The following is a 13872-nucleotide window of genomic DNA, read 5'->3' on the forward strand; positions in this document are numbered from 1 at the left end:
TGCTGAATTCTGAAGCCAGAAACACTTCATTATAAAACCCGCGTATGCAGTGCGGGGCGCGTAGTAGGGGCTTCGTAATGCGTAGTGAATTGATGAATGTCATCAAGGTCAGCGCTGTTGTCTTTTGCCAAAAAACTGAGTGGTGCTTAACTGGTGGGTGGGGGTCAGACTCCTGGTCTTCGTTTTACTTTGCTCGAGTTCAGGCTAATGATCTTGTTACGACATTATACTTCCATGATTGTACAACTGCAGAAAATGACCACAGAGGAAAGAAAGTCTGCATAATTGAAGCACAATGTTTTTGCAAAGCAGTCATTCCTGTCATCAATGAGGCCAAAAATTTTCTTCAAATGACTTTCAGAAAGTCTACAGAATTCAAATCCTATCATTTCAGTGATGGAAAAAGTTTAGAAGTTATATTTCTTGATACAGAAGTAAAAATTTGCCATGGGAAATTGCAAAAGAAGAGGAAGACATAATAATTCTGGAAATATGCGTCATCATCTTCTTCTAAATAGATCTCCACTAGACTTACCTAGTTGTTATGGGAGAGCCCCAGCCATGACGGTGTTCCAGCTGTTCCAGCTGCAAGCGTTCTCTCTCTCTCTCCTCCCCCCGCCTCCTCCCAAGCTGCCCCCGAGCTCTGGGGATGTGAAGGTGAATGGCCTCTATTCTCAGTGAACTCACAGGGCTAGAGGGACATGGCTAGGCTTTAGCCAGATACCTTATCACAGATTGTGGAATGCTTTTTATTCATTTTTACAGATGTTTACGTTTTTAAAAATGTGTACAAGTTGTTGAGGGATCAGCCAGATTTGTTACTGTCCCACTTCAGCGAAGTGCCTCCTTGGAGTGGTTGCTGTTCGTGGGACGCAGACTGGTGGCTGGGCCCTGCGTGGGTTAGTGCTGAAGAGGCGTGCAAGGAAAGCTGGGCACTCTGATAACTACGGAGAAAACCAAAGGCAGGTGCAAAAAGAAAACAGGGAGGTTAGGGTGTGTGCTTCAGGCATTCTCCAATATTTGTCCAGTGCTGATCACGTAGTACGTAGTGACGCACTGTCTGGGTGAAATGGAAAAACCCTGTGAGTTAACTGACCCTCTTAGGGGCGTACGTACTCAGGTGTCCTGGTTCAGATGTTAAGGGCTTAAAACTGAGTACAGTAAAACTTTTGTGGAAACTTTTTTCATGTGCCCTTTTTAAAAAATTTATTTTGTTTCTTTTTAGAAAATGGCTCCAAAGGGTAAATGAAGCTGGAGAAATACGTAGATGCAGCATTACGTGCAGCCTGCCCGGATGTTTGAGGCTGATATTCCAGAGAGAAATTGACCGCCTTGGATTAGGGAATTAGTCATAATGAAGAAAATTAGTCTGAAGACCTTCCGGAAGTCTTTCAACTTGAATAAAAGTAAAGAAGAAACGGATTTCATGGTAGTGCAACAGCCCTCGCTAGCCAGTGATTTTGGAAAAGATGACTCCTTATTTGGTAGCTGCTATGGGAAAGAGATGACCAGCTGCGATATCAACAGTGAAGATGAAAAAGGTGGGAAAACGCGCTCCAAAAGTGAAAGCCTCATGGGTACGTTAAAGAGACGGCTCTCTGCCAAGCAGAAGCACAAGGGCAAGGGCAGCGCCCCGCCTGGCAGCTCCGCCGATGAGGACACCTTCTCGTCCTCCTCGGCACCGCTGGTCTTTAAGGACGTGAGAGCTCAGAGGCCCATGCGGTCCACCTCCCTCCGCACCCATCACTACAGCCCCACGCCGTGGCCCCTGCGGCCCACCAACTCCGAGGAGACGTGCATCAAGATGGAGGTGAGAGTCAAAGCCCTGGTTCACTCCGCCAGCCCCAGCCCGGCACTGAACGGGGTCCGCAAGGACTTCCACGACCTTCAGTCTGAGAGTGTGTGCCCAGAGCCAGGCCACTCACTGAAGAGCTCCGAGTCCCCCAGTGGGGACCTGCACCTCCACCTCGAGGAACATGTGCCTGTCGTCTTTGGACTTATGCCTCAGGACTACATCCAGTACACTGTGCCTTTAGACGAGGGGATGTACCCTCTGGAAGGCTCGCGCAGCTACTGTCTGGACAGCTCCTCTCCCATGGAGGTCTCTGCAGTCCCTGCCCCGGTGGGCGGCGGCTCCTTCCCTGAGGACGAGACTCAGGGGGACCAGGACCTTGTCGTGGCCCCCGAGATCTTCGTGGATCAGTCGGTGAACGGCTTGTTGATCGGCACCACGGGAGTCATGCTGCAGAGCCCCAGAGCGAGTCGCGATGACGTCCCTCCACTCTCTCCGTTGCTACCTCCAATGCAGACGAATCAGATCCAAAGGAACTTCAGTGGGCTCACCGGCACAGATGCCCACGTGGCCGAAAGTGTGCGCTGTCATTTGAATTTTGATCCTAACTCTGCTCCTGGGGTTGCAAGAGTTTATGACTCAGTGCAGAGTAGTGGGCCCATGGTTGTGACAAGCCTTACAGAGGAGCTGAAAAAACTTGCGAAACAAGGATGGTACTGGGGACCAATCACACGCTGGGAGGCAGAAGGGAAGCTAGCCAGTGTGCCAGACGGTTCTTTCCTTGTGCGGGATAGTTCTGATGACCGTTACCTTTTAAGCTTGAGCTTTCGCTCCCATGGCAAGACACTTCACACTAGAATTGAACATTCAAATGGTAGGTTTAGCTTTTACGAACAGCCAGATGTGGAAGGACATACGTCTATAGTTGATCTAATTGAGCATTCAATCAGGGACTCTGAAAATGGAGCTTTTTGTTATTCCAGGTCTCGGTTGCCTGGATCTGCAACCTACCCGGTCAGGCTGACCAACCCGGTGTCACGGTTCATGCAGGTGCGCTCTCTGCAGTACCTGTGTCGTTTCGTTATACGTCAGTACACCAGAATAGACCTAATTCAGAAACTGCCTTTGCCAAACAAAATGAAGGATTATTTACAGGAGAAGCACTACTGAAAGATGATGAGAACCCTGCATCTTGCACTTTGGGAATAAGAAAAAGAGATTGAAATACAGTTTACAAACTTTCATCGCTATCAAAATCTTTTGCTGCCATACTATTTCAGTTTTTTTTGTGAAAGAGTAATCGGTTTGTTTCGGGGCGGGGAAACGTTGGCAAGGTGTCTTGGGTTTATTTTAGTTCTTTAAAAAGGGAAGTCTTGAGGTTTTAGACGTGTGAATTCTCTTTCATCGTCGTGCAGAATAATCACAATGTGAATTGTCAGATTCTCCTTAACCTCCCTCCCCGTCCTTTGCTGCTATCCACTGTGATTTTTATGCATTAAAGCACATTTCATGTGTATTCAACCCTAAGTAAAGTTGAATGAAACTTATAGAATGAAAATTGTTATGTCTCTTTAAATGGCCCATATTTTCAAAGATAGTGTTGAGTAAACATACCCGTGTGATAAAACACAGAATTTACACATACACTGAAAATGATTTTTAATCTCAACTTTAGGAAGATTTGTTTAGTATTATGAATTGACATCATCTTGGGTAATGGAATGCAGATCTGCCACACATCTCTTACAACACTCATTTCTAAATTCTTTTTAAAATTGTGCTGTTTTCGTTTTAATTTTTTTTTTTTCTGGTTGTGGAAAGTTGAATTTTTTTGTTGCCTTCATTTTCATCTTGTGGTTTGTCTGTTTTAATAAATGGCCTTACATTAAAAACTTGTAAAGAGATATATACCCCCAATTTAGAAATTGTTGCCTTTTCTGTCATTTAGCTCTGCTACAAATTGGCATAACATATAAAGACCTATGGAACTAGAACTATTATTAAAGAAATACTAGATGATCATAGTTTCCTGTGATAGCAATTTTTTGTGTTATCTATATTTTCCTTTGGTAAAATGTTTTATCTGTGATTTCTTTAGCTTAGTCAACATTTTCTTGGGTAAATTTGATGTAGAACTGATTTTCATAAATGGACTAGATTCTCTTGAAACATTAAAGTTTATATAAAATTCTAACTTTAATTTGAATAGAAAGAAAACATTGTTTTAAAGTTGGATTTATATTTTTCTTTTGTGTAGTCACTGTTAAGATATGCTAGATTTGACTCTATATTCATCCCACTGGAAAAAAAAAAACCCAAACCCAATGACTTCAGCTGAAAAATTGTGGAAATTGTGGAACACCATGTAAGAAAAATATTAAAACCATATCATACATGGAAGTCTTATTGCCTACCATACATACTACCATTTAAAAATAGATTTTCTATTTGTTTCTTTTTTAATATAGCTAAGTCTTAAGTAAATTGGCATCATTAGTTATTTTATCTTTTTGATTCAGTCCTTTTTTGGGGGGGAGATGTTATCCCCATAGTTTTTAGTTGTTTTGAAATGTAGTATTTAGTCCACAATTCTTTAGTGTAGTATTTTAGGATTGTCCCAACCAGAAAATGTTTCCAGCTATACCGTTTCAAAGGAAAATGTTTCCATCTCAGATGAAATATATAATTTAAGACATTTCTTCTTTTGCCACTCAGTTTTCCTAGTAGCTCGTACCTCCATTTAAGAATAAGAGTAAAGGTCGTAGGTCAAACTTAATGGATTTTTTTATTCACACTTACCAGTATCCCTATTTTTTACTCTGTTTGTTTTTTTGAGGTTGGAACTGATGAGGATTAACAAGAAAAGGCACAATGCCACCATTATCATATTATGGTATTTTGACTTCAAGGGGAAAAGGTACTTAATTTTGGTGGAATGTTGACTGTACCTTGTTACAGAGACTCCTCTTTCACTTTCTGATATGTTTTCGCCTAATAAGATGGAATATTGAGTATACTGTAATAATATAATTTAAGTGTTCACTATAAGCTATTTGGATTAAGGACTATTACAGAGTTGTAAACCTATCAAATTAATGCAAGACATTTAAACTATTTTTTTTGCAAAACTATTTATTTTTAAACAATTTAAAATATATCTAGGGTGAGTTACAAGCCCCTGTGCATCTATATTAGATGGCAGGTATTGTCACAGAGTCGCTGTGTATTAATAGGTGTTGAAATGGCTTCTCCGTGTTTCTAGAAGCATTTACATGTACGCTTTGTGAGACCATGGTGCACAGAGGTCTTTGGACTGCCCCGAACCCCGTTTCAGCATGTGGGCGTAGCCTGTCCCCCACGTTTTCCTCATGGGAATGTGTTGAAGATCTAGCCTTTTAGTTTCCAGTTAAGATTATTCTGATTTTCATCTGAATGTTTTTAAAATTGTGTTTTGTGTTTTTATGGAGGGCAAGTCTTGATACTGTTCTAATTTAGAAAGCCAAAATCTAAATTTTGTATTTGTGCATTTGTATATTCGGACTATTAAAGATTTTAAAGTAAAATGCCCTACTCTAATCCAATTTGAAATGGCTAGGGTCTGATAGTGTATCGATAAAAATGAAAAGTATTTGCCAAGAAATTATTTACAAGCAAAGGAGTGTTGCAACAGTTTCTGCTTTTGCGCAGAGAGGACCGTGTGGCATGGGCAGCAGAACGTAATGTGACGATTGGCGTTCTAGGGCACTGAAACCGGGGTTAAAAGGGAGAGGTTCCGGGAAAAAGAGGTAAACCTTCAGCTTGCACTTCGGTCTAGATACAATTTGGGTAAATTTCTGGATTCTATTGAACGGTGGCTTAGGTGACAGGGACACGACCTGTGACTGATTTTTGAATATGTGCTTCTGAAAATCTGAGTTCAAGGCGAGAAAAAGAAGACAGGAAAGTTTTATCCTTTTGCCATAATAAATGAATCAGAGTTGTGTGTTTTTTTTTTAATCAACTATTTCATCACAAAACATGACGGAAGCTATTTCCAGGCTTACTAGGACACTATGCATTTTTATAAAAAGACAGCATGGAAAGTACTTTAAAAATATCTCCCTCTTTCTCTTTCTAAGGAAAACTGCTCTCTTTCTACTTGGTGCAATAATTCTGAAGATTTAGAAGAACAAAAATATTATATCACAGGAAATGATCATAGAACTAAAAATAGTTTTTAAGGAAACCAGCTACACAGGGCAACCGTCTTGCTATTGAAGAAAATCATGTGCCAAAAGGCTAAATCGTTGGCATATAGGAAATAAAGCGAAGTATACGTTATAATTTCTGAGCCAGTATTACTGAAACAGGATAAAAGTTACTAAAATCTTACATAGGTTTTATGCAGTGTTTTCTGCTCATGCTACAAGTCTAAATATCTTTTTAGCAGTGCTTTTGGAAACACCAGTGTTAATCATTGTGCATTTCACATTGTATAAGAGATACTTTATGAATGATTCAAATAATATATTTTCAATCTTAATGGCTTTTCATTGAATGTGAAGTCTTAATTTGAAAATGAAATCACTACCAGCAATAGACAGTTTCGTTGAAAACTCTAATAAGGAACAATCACCGGTTCCATAAGTAACTTTAAAATTCTAAAATAAAGTATTGGTACGCTAGTAATCACAAATTTGGTTTCTTTGAATACTTTTTTAATCCTGTAAGGAAGGCTTTTTATAAACATCCTTTTTATTAGTCACAACATGGCGAATGTGTAGTTGCTGTTTCTGAAAAGTGATCCAAACTCCAGAAATGAAGAATTCTTACAAAGTTTTGTAATAAGTATCCATGTTGGGTTAAAGAAATTTTATAGTCGTTGGAGTGCCATGAAATTAATACTTGCAATCCAGATTGCTGTAGTTTACATTTTTTCTGTATGTTTCAAATCAGGTGTGTACCATTTGTACTGAGAACACCACAGAATGAAGTATCCAAAGTCCATTGATTTTAATACGTGTTTTGGTTTGTAAACAAATTATAGTAATTTCTTGCACATTTTTGGAAATTAATTGTATAAGAATTTATGTATCTGCTTCTAGATACAGTGTGTAAATAAAAATTTCGTTCACAAATCTGCTTTGTAGTCTATTTAATACCCGGATGCAGATTTTAGTACAGGGTGAACTAGATTATTTCTGGATGTCCCATAAACTGGGCAGAGTGTGGAGGGTAGGGACTAGCAAGTTTTAGTAAAAAGGGAAAAGTGACGTGTCATTCGTGGGAAACATCGAATAAACTAGGAAGCCGCTGGTGTTGCTAATATCCTTATGTGGGAGCACATAAAGGCTGAAGCAGTTGGCAGAGCCTCTGAACAAAGCTCATTTAAATTAACAGTCATAAAACCTCACTAAACGAAGATTAGGGTGAAAAAAGTTTGGATCGTAACATTTCGAAAAACATGAATGGTATTTCGTAGATCTGGAACCAGGTTATCAAAGTGCATTGTGTAGAAGGCATTTAGAAATTCATAGATTAGAAGGATTTCACACATCCACTGGATTTTAATGATACACTTTTAAAGTTCTTAAAACACCACATTGGGCTATACGTTCACTTGAAAATTTCCTTGTTCTGCTTTTTAACAGGTCCTTTTTTTATCCTTGGTAATTCAGAGATAAATTTTAAAATGACCTTGTTCAGAGTATCACAAATTGTGACTTGAATAGAATCCAAATAACGTGACGTTCTGATGTTCCAGAGCTGGTGTCAGCTGGCAGCACTGACTATATTTAATGTCCTGTTTAATCTGTCTGCTGGTGGTGGAGCTAATGCGAAATTGTGGGAAGAATGGTCAGGCCTCAAGAATTGTGTAAAAGCTGGACTTGACAAACTTACACCGTAGTCAGGTAAACACATTTTGATCCTCATCGACCCCTTCTTGAGGGTCATTCTGCAAGGTGGAGCAATGGCGGGTGTGCCCTGTAGGTGCTGCTGCATGTGGATCAGGAAGCCCAGCCCAGAGGAGGTAAAGGTTTCCAGTACACACACACACACACACACACACACACACACACACAGTCTTCACGTGAATAAATAAAAGGTAAAAGGACATTTAAGTTGCTCAAAGTATTCCATTAAAAGTAAAAATCTACAACCTCTTTCCTTTGGTACAGCACTGCTTTTCCTTATGGATCTCCAAACGAAGCCATTTTAATGGAAAAAAAAACGGCAAAGCACAAGGCAAACTTACAAATCAATACTTTTTTTTCCCACTATGTCCGAGGAAGTAGTTTTTCACTGTTTAGAATTTAAAGACAATTGGTGGAATCCAGAAATTCAGCCAGTGTCAACTAGAAGGGGAAATCTGAACTTGAGTTTTTAGAACAATTTGAACAAGATACTGATTTTTTTTTTTCTGTTCTGCTTTATATACTGGAATACCTACACATTTATTTCTACTCATTTGTAGCTTTTCGTGCTATCTCTTTTTGCCATGTGAAGGGAAGATTAAATTCAATTCTGCATTTAAGTAAATAATTTGATTTATTAGTTCAAGGCATGAAAGAGTTCATCTAACTCCATTAACTATGTAACATTTATCAACTACTAACTTGCTAAACTTCATCATTAATTGATAGAATCTTGGATTTTAACTTTGAGGTTAACCTGTTTCAGTTGGAAGGATATTTCTGTAGGAGCTGGGTGATAAGTCTACAGGGTGGGAGTCTCTCTTGTTCTCAGAGGAAGTTAAAATGCATGATGTCTAAGTCTAAAAGTTCAAATAATTAAAAACTCCTAAGTAAAATTCTGGGTCAAAGAAATACATGTACTGTTGTTTTCAGATTTCATTTCCATGTTATCCTTAAGGTAAAAATTCCACTTTAATAATCATCATGTTTGTTTTTATTCAGAACTTGTGCTAGAAATGAATATGCTTTGACCCAGAAGTTGAATATATATTAAAGTAATCCGTTTGAATTTTAGTATGACTTTTTTAATTGCATATCTCACAAACTTACAGCTTACTGTTTCCCCAAAAATAAGACCTAGCCGGACAATCAGCTCCAATGTGTCTTTTGGAGTAATAATTAATATAAGACCCGGTATTATGCTAATATTGTATTTATTTATTATATTAGACTGGGTCTTATATTAAAATAAGACCGGGTCTTATATTAATTTTTTCTCCAAAAGACGCATTGGAGCTGATTGTCCATCTAGGTCTTACTTTCAGGAAAACACGGTAGTAAATTTTATTTTTATCTAAATAGATTACAGGATAAAGTTCTGGAGCCAATTTCCTAATGGCCTAGGTCTTTCGTGATACTGAATTGATTATTGGATGTTTATAGCCCTCATTTTAGCAGTTAATCATAGACTACTTAAATGTTCACTATATAACTCTGGTTTCCACAAAGAGATTATAAAAACCTGGAAAATAAGGTTATAACATTGCCATAATATCCAGTGTCTAGGACTTGGTTACTTTCTTTAAAATGTTGCTACAATTAGAAATAAATTTTCATTAGCAGGCACGTATGCCAGAATTGTTCATAGTAAAGGTTTGGGTGATTAGAAGTCTTTCTTCCTTATCTTGAATTCTTAATCATGAATCTTTTAAAAAAAATAATCTTTTAAAAAAATCAATAATGTTATATATCTTAAAAATTCTTCGTATGTAGCAAAGGGGACCAAGTTTCCAATATAAATTTAAAAACGAAAAATAAGAAAGCAAAATCGTGATCATTGATCATTATAGTTGAGTATTCTAGACTAGACCAATTTGAGTTTTTGAACATCAGAATCACAAAGAGGTCATTCAAGCTGCTTTTACCTCTGTTCTCTAGAATGGAGGGAGAATGTGATACAGAAGAAATAGCTAAAGCTCTTTGTTTTTGGTCCTGAGAGATAGTAAGTAAAAAAGAGAATGAGAAAGCCAGAGTTTTTGTGTCTCTCTACCCCTTGGGTCTCACACTTCCAGGAAGAGTTGATGCTTTAGAATTGCAGTCTTCAAATTGGGTTAAGGGTATGAAAGTCTAGAGGTTAAGTGCATGAAAACTGTCCTAAAATATGCGGGCATGGCTAGTTTAAGGGAATTATTTCCCAGATCCTCCAGTACCATGTCTACTCTAAAAGTGATCTGCTCCAGAACATGCTCGTGGTGGACTCTGCCTAACCGGCTAACTCCCCTTCACAATTGTCCTCCTCTGTTACTCCATTGTGACAGGATGCCACATAGACTACTCTGCACATCATCCTCACTCGAATCTCAACATCACTTTGGACATGGGGGAGAAAGATTTCCAACCCAGCGTAGTTTATAGAGCCTAACCATTAAACAAATGTGAGGAGGGTAGAGTAAAACCATTTTTTAAGGCATGCAATCTAAAAAACAATGAAGCACCTTTTCTCAGCTACTGGAGAATGTGCGCCAACAAAAAGAGGGAGCCCAGCAAGAGATAGGTGACGCTCGCCATAGGAGAAATGTAAAGGGAATCCTGGAAGTGACACCAATAGAATATCTCCAGGTCAAAGGCTACAGTAGATTCAAGAACAATCAATCCAAGTTCCGAAGAAAGGGAATAAGACCAAGGAGGGATGTTTTCCAGAAAAGAGAAAAAAAATTGAATGTCTTGAGAATTGACTTCCAATTCTGATGAAAACTTCAAAGATGATAAATACATAAAAATTAATTGAAAGAAATGAGAAATAATGACTGCAGTTATACAAGACAAAAACTAATAGCATAATATCTGTTTTAGTTATAAAAATATTTACTTGCTTACAATAATGTAAACACCTGGTTAATGATTTAGCAAAAAATTGTGATTTAACTATTGGGAGAATGGGGGAAGGAATGTGTATGTGTGTGAATGCGTGGGCACGTACAAGAGTTAAATTATTATCTTCTTAATGTTAAGGCTTAAACTAAACAAGAAAATTGAGAAATACTAGTATATTCTTTTAATATAGCAAAAAAACCCCCAGACTTTGGAATTGGGGTGGGGAGTAGTGCGTGTGATAGACAGACTCCCCACCCCCACCATTGATGTTCATCACTAATCCACAGAACATGTTATTATTAGGTTGGTGCAAAAGAAATTGCGGTGTTTGCAAATTTTTTTTTTCATTGGGGAACATTGGGGAACAGTGTGTTTCTCCAGGACCCATCAGCTCCAAGTCGTCCCTCAATCTATTGTGGAGGGCGCAGCTCACAGTGGCCCATGCGGGGATCGAACGACCATGCTGCTTCTGCCTTATTCAGTCCTGGAATCCTGAGCCAGCAGGTTCGATGCCTGACTACACTGCCGTCGCCGTGCTGGGTGCTGGGAGGTCACATGTTGTGCTCCATTCAGCAGACCCAGCTATGCTGGTTCTTCAGCCGTCCTTGCCTGGGCAAAGGCTTCCTGTGCACGAAGCCATGTGGTACCCTCCAGGGCAGCCCATCTGCCTGTTAAATGACAGCGTCGTCCTTCATCCTTGCCAACCCCACACAGGACAGAACTATCAGCCAGCTGATCCGTACCCAAGTTCCAGACCCACAAAGTCATGAGATATATTCAACTGGTTTTTGTCCTAAGTCCACAATGTAAAGTTTTGGCATAGGTTGTTATGTAACAATAGATGTCTACAGCAATATTTTATTAGAAGGCAATTTGTAATGGTGGCTTCCACAGCGACAACATCACATTGGTGCTTGCGGATCTCGGCTGAAGCTCCAAAACCCAGGGTGCTCAGGTCTCTACTGGGGGCGGAGGAGCCAGCCTGCAGCCCAGGTCATCCACCTACAGAAACCCTCAACCAGCCCCCCAGGAAGGGCCACATTCTTCTCACCCTCAGAACAAGACTCATCTCCCCAAATGTGGCTCACAAACATGTTAGCTCCTCTCTAGGCAAGGAATCCAGAACTCAAGGACCTTCAGACCAACTATCTTACTTAGAAAAGAAAAGAGGAAATTTTCTCACAGATGCATGGCAGGAAAAATGACCACCAATAACCAATTCCCCGCCCCCATAAAACAAGATGTCTTAGTGGTGGCGGATCGGAGTGGGGAGGCAGCGGGTTTAAATTTTACCAATTAAAAATGATTAACTGGTTACTTATTGCACTATGGCCGGAGAAGGTTTTATGTCACATAATTTTTATAATTTAATTGAAGTGTTCTTAGTGTCCTAAGATAATGATCAGTTCTTTAAATCTTCCAAATGTTTATATTAAATACAAATATATGTGAATATTGTTAAAAACTATCTGGTAATTATGTTATTCAATTCTTCTAATAATAATAAACAATTACATACTCCAACAATCTCTTCCTGGATGCATTTAGACCGTTGATATTCAAAGTGATTATTGATACAGTTGGATTAGTACCTACCATATTTATGACTGTTAACCTTTTTTGTTCCTGTTTTTGTCTTCTCCTTATCGGACTTTTTTGGTTTTAATTGAACATTGTATATGATTCCATTTTCTCTCTGTAGCACAGCGATTATCCTTTTTTTAAGCGATTGCCGTAGAGTTTGCAGTATATACTTACAACTTACTCAAGCCCACCTTTTAATGACACATCATTTCACTGATAGTGTGAGTGCCTTATAAAAACAAAATAGTCCTAATTCTTCTCTTCTGTCCCTTGCATCATTGCTGTCATTTATTTCATACATCGGCACATGTCTATACATAAGCATATGTAATTGAATAAATTATTGCTATCAATATTTTGAACAAACTGTTATCTGTTAGATCAATTAAGAATACAAAAAAGAAAACTTTTTATTTTACCTTCTCTTATTCCTTCTTTGATGCTCTTTCTTCCTTTACATAGTTCTGAGTTTCTGGTTTAGACTATTTTCCTTCTCTCTAAAGAACTCCTTTTAACATTTCTTGCAAGGCTGGTGTGTGGGTGACATATTTCCGCAAACTTTGTTTGTCTTAGAAAGTCTTTATTTCGTTTTCATTTTCGAAGGATAATTTCTCCAGGTACAGAATTCTAGTTTGTGGAGTGTTTTCTCCCAGTACTTTAGATCTGCCTCTTTACTCTCTTCCTGCCCCATGATTTCTGAGGAGAAGTGAGACGTAATTATCTTTGTTTCTCTATAGGTAAGGGGAACCCCCCCACCCCTCAGCTTCTTGCAGGATTTTCTCTTTGTGATTCTCCGTAGTTTGAAAATGATATGCGTAGGTGTACATTTTTGTTTTTCTGTTTTGGCATTTATCCTGCTTGGTGTTCTCTGAGTTTACTCTGAAAAATTAATCTTAAATGAGGTAAGAGCCCTTTGAGGCTGGTACCATCATTGATCCCATATAGGGTTTCCAGGCGGGAATTCCCGCCCATTCTCAGGAATTTTTTTCATTTTCCTGTTCCTGAATCCTGAGACATAAACTGTTTTCTGTTTTCCATGATGAATCATTTCCACAAAGTGACAGCTGATACTACCAACCACCGGGGTACAAGAAGCCAATTTTCCCGATTTCCCGACCAACTTGTCTCAGGATTTGGGATTGGGAAAGCAGAAAAAAAATTCCTGAGAACAGGCAGGAACTCCCCCCTGGAAACGCTAATCCCATGGTAAACTTGATTGGTAAACTTGAGGCTGTGAGAGGTTACGTCACGTGGTCCAGGATTTGCACCCGGGCAGTATTATTTGTGTTTTAAAGGCCCTCTGGTTTCTGTAGATTTTATTTCAAGCCACCTCACATATTTTGAAAGAGTTGTAGTATGCCTTATTAACAAATGAAAATAACATGCTGGCTTAGTCTCTGTGAACTCTCAAATAGTAGTACTTAATGTAGTTCTAAACTATTTCTTCCCTCTCTGCTGCTCCTATTTATTCCATTTTTGCTTGCTTGGTAGACATTACTTGAAAATCTGACTTTTAAGAGTTCTTGTGTATTCCTTTGTATTGTCACTTTCCTTATACTTTTGTTCTCCTTTTCTGTTTTTTTTTTTATCCCAAAGGTTTAGAAGTAAGAAAATGAGTAGAGTGCATTAATTACAGAGAAGTGAGTGAGCTGGTTTGACTTGCCTTTTCCATCTGTGTTCTCTCTGTCCTCGCCTCATTCCTGCAAGGTGCAAGGGCTGAGCGGCTCC

The 13872-nt window shown here is 38.9% G+C and overlaps 1 protein-coding gene across 7 annotated transcripts in view; it reads left to right on the forward strand.

Moving 5' to 3' along the window:
• The window catches only part of SOCS6 (suppressor of cytokine signaling 6), a 68207-nt gene that overhangs the window by 25347 nt on the left and 28988 nt on the right, over nucleotides 1-13872 (forward strand). For 4 of the 7 annotated variants that reach the window (XM_033087427.1, XM_033087428.1, XM_033087430.1 and 1 more), the window contains one exon: nucleotides 1226-6897. The exons of 2 other annotated variants lie outside the window; for them this stretch is intronic. In XM_033087427.1, the coding sequence (XP_032943318.1) occupies nucleotides 1355-2962 (1608 nt within the window). In that variant the 5' untranslated portion in view covers nucleotides 1226-1354 and the 3' untranslated portion in view covers nucleotides 2963-6897. Of the gene's footprint in view, nucleotides 1-1225; nucleotides 6898-13872 lie in introns of those variants that run through there. One more of the 7 variants, XM_033087431.1, reaches the window with a different exon arrangement.

This window comes from Rhinolophus ferrumequinum, chromosome 19 (genome assembly GCF_004115265.2).
Source record: "Rhinolophus ferrumequinum isolate MPI-CBG mRhiFer1 chromosome 19, mRhiFer1_v1.p, whole genome shotgun sequence".
Lineage (NCBI taxonomy): Eukaryota > Metazoa > Chordata > Mammalia > Chiroptera > Rhinolophidae > Rhinolophus > Rhinolophus ferrumequinum.